The 2,836-nt window shown below is 43.2% G+C and overlaps 1 protein-coding gene across 19 annotated transcripts in view; it reads right to left on the bottom strand.

The window, feature by feature from the left end:
• Positions 1-2,836, bottom strand: part of Pkhd1 (PKHD1 ciliary IPT domain containing fibrocystin/polyductin) — a 487,582-nt gene that overhangs the window by 431,298 nt on the left and 53,448 nt on the right. For all 19 annotated transcript variants that reach the window (XM_021197628.2, XM_029539264.1, XM_029539265.1 and 16 more), the window contains 2 exons: positions 1,390-1,495; positions 511-786 (listed from right to left, as the gene is read on the bottom strand). In XM_021197628.2, coding sequence (XP_021053287.1) covers positions 511-786; positions 1,390-1,495 — 382 coding nt within the window. The remainder of the gene's footprint in view (positions 1-510; positions 787-1,389; positions 1,496-2,836) is intronic.

Consider the following 2,836-nt stretch of genomic DNA (forward strand, 5'->3'; position numbering starts at 1 on the left):
CTAGCCAAGTGCAGAAGAATACTGAAGAGGGTTATGGGGGAAAAACAAACTATGTTGTTAGTGGGCTCTACACTTGCCACAAGCTGTTACTTTTAAAGGTGTGTTGCCATCTGTTGAGTCATTTACCTCACAGAAGGCTACATCAAGGGATGCACCACTGGGCCATTCAAAAGGCAAGGCAGCTGAGCTCACAGAGAACCTAGGAGCTCTAACAGCCTAGCACTCTTGTTTGTACTTTAGCTCCACCTCCTTCTCTGTGACAGTCAGGCAAGTCACCTTTCTCCTAAAACTAGCAATGACTCACTTAGCATCTTTGAGATTTTAGAGTGAATAGCCACTAAAGTGACTTCGTGTTCCAATTATACAAGACACTAGCCAAACTCTTAGTTTGTCACAAGTGAGCATGTCAGGGCTTAAAGGTGTTAAATCACAATACATATAGGCCTAGATTTCTGCCTATCAACTCTAGCTTCGGGGGACAGGTACCCAGTGTAGCCCCGTCCACATTACCAATCTCTGCGGCTGTAGAAGGCTCCACAGCATCTAGCCTGGGTTCCACGTGCAGGAAGAGGTCTTCTCCACTGGCATTAACAGCAAGGCCTGATGGTATCACCAGCATAAAAATCCGGTGCTCTCCAACTGGTAGCAGGGCCAGCTCACAGGCCACGTTGGTTTCGTTTGAGAAAATAACTTCACAGCTAGTTTTGTTCACCGTGACCTGTAAGAACTGGGGATCTCTAGGGAAACCAGTTCCAGTAAAATGAACCAGCAAGCTGACATCATTTCCTAAAGGGGGATGGGGAGAGAAAATGTCAAACACCAAATCAGTGCTAACACTCCATTTAGGAGATATCACTCCACCGTCAAATGCTTGCTCGCTTTTAGCTTCCTCTCCCCAAACTGAAGAAATCGGCTGACTCGAACAACTGCATTTACTATTCTGATGCACAGCCTCCACCCTCAGTTTCCTCAAACTTGCAATGAAATGCCATAACTTAATAAGAATAAATCAGTCAATAATAATATAAAGGAAGATCAAAATGAAGGAAAATAATAATCTCACACACACACATTTCAAGGAAGGAACAATGGCTGGGCTGGAGAAATGTCTCGGCAGTTAAGAGCCCTGGCTGCTCCTCCAGAGGAACCCACATGGCAGCTCACAACTATCTATAACTTCTGTTCCAAGGGCTCTGACTCCCTCACATATTCAGGCAAAACACTGATGTACATGAAAAAAAAAAAAAAAAAGAAACAAACAAACAATATCCTCCCCCTTACATAAACTAAAACGCAACCCCATCCCATCTCTCTCTACTGAACATACTGACTCTACACTACATGGCCTCTGGCAAAATCAGTGAGTCTAAGTTTCTATCTAAATCATACCAAGGGAATAACACACATGGTCCACACTGGGAGTTGACTCTTGCTGGTATTGGAAAGAACAGGAGCCTGAACAATAGGCTGGTATGTCATTCACCTGTACAGCCACCTGGGGGACAGAGGGAAGAGAATGAAAAGCAAATGTCTGGACTACGTGTCTGCAAGGGCACTCATAAGGTATTTGTGAGCATTTCCTAAATTAAAATGTCTCTATGATTCATAGACTCTCATTTCCTTTTTTTTTTCTATGTTCTCAGTGAAAACTTCTTATATAAAAATGAATGGTTCAAAACATAGAAAATCTCAAAGTAGTAGAAATGCTGAGACCCGGTTAAGCAAATAAATATGCTAAATATATGCCTTTCTGAAATAGAGTCCTTTTTGTGTTTCCTAGTCTGACCTTGTCCTATCATATTCGGTCATGTACAGTAGAAGTGTATGATAAATTGTCTTTCAAAAGTGTCCTTTCTGTCATCTGGCAATGATTTCGTAAACTGAGAATACACAAGGACGTTTTATCACTGGGCCCACACTTCATAAGAACTACCTTTTTCTCTTTGACAAGCATATACTATTAAGAAAAACACTACCCTTCCACCAGCAGGGCAGACCAGCCAATGTGTATTCACATATTTGGCTCGAAGTTGGTTTTGTCCTAGAATGTGGTAAGTCCTTAAGTAAAGACTCTGAATCTCTCCTTTTCAGTGCAATCAATGTCAACTCAAAGAATGTTTAGAAATGGGGACAGAAACAAGATATGACTTGACTGATTCTGTATGCTTTTTAAAATGGGCTAAATGCATGCTCCTCTTCTATAACTGTTCTGTAAGAAGGAAAGGCATACTTGAGTGACATGGGAAACAAAATCCCTTCCATGTTACTTGTGATGCTTTATTTTCAAAAGAGAAATAACAAGATAATAAAGGCAGTTAGCATGAGCAAGACAGTTCTCACTGTCCAATCCTAAGAACCTGAGTTCATTCCCCGGAAGCCATGTAAAGATAAAGGAAAGACCAACTCCCCAAAGTTCTCCTCTGGACTCCACGTGCACACCAATGTATATCCTCTCCCACCCCACCCAAAGTACACATCATAAGACACACACACATCATCATCATAATAACTGTGATGGAGAGGAGAGCTGGTAAGAGAGTCATCTTTGCTCCGGTGAGGGGCTGGGGAGAGGGTAGCCTGCAGAAGCGACACAGCTTCTGGGAAAGATCCCGTTTCTGGCTCCAGTCATCTGGCACCTTTCCTGCCAGAGGAGGGATGTCCACCCGGGAGGGTCTAAAGGCCTGAACTGGCAAAAGAGCCATCATTGCTCCAGTTCACCTAGGCTCAAGTATGCACTGGTGAGAGTGTGGACCGCAGAAGATACTCAGATTTGGGACAGACAGAAGCAACCTAACTTCTGGGACAAACCCTGTTTCAGGCTCCAGAAATTTGGGCA

This window comes from Mus pahari, chromosome 5 (assembly GCF_900095145.1).
Source record: "Mus pahari chromosome 5, PAHARI_EIJ_v1.1, whole genome shotgun sequence".
Classification (NCBI taxonomy): Eukaryota; Metazoa; Chordata; class Mammalia; order Rodentia; family Muridae; genus Mus; species Mus pahari.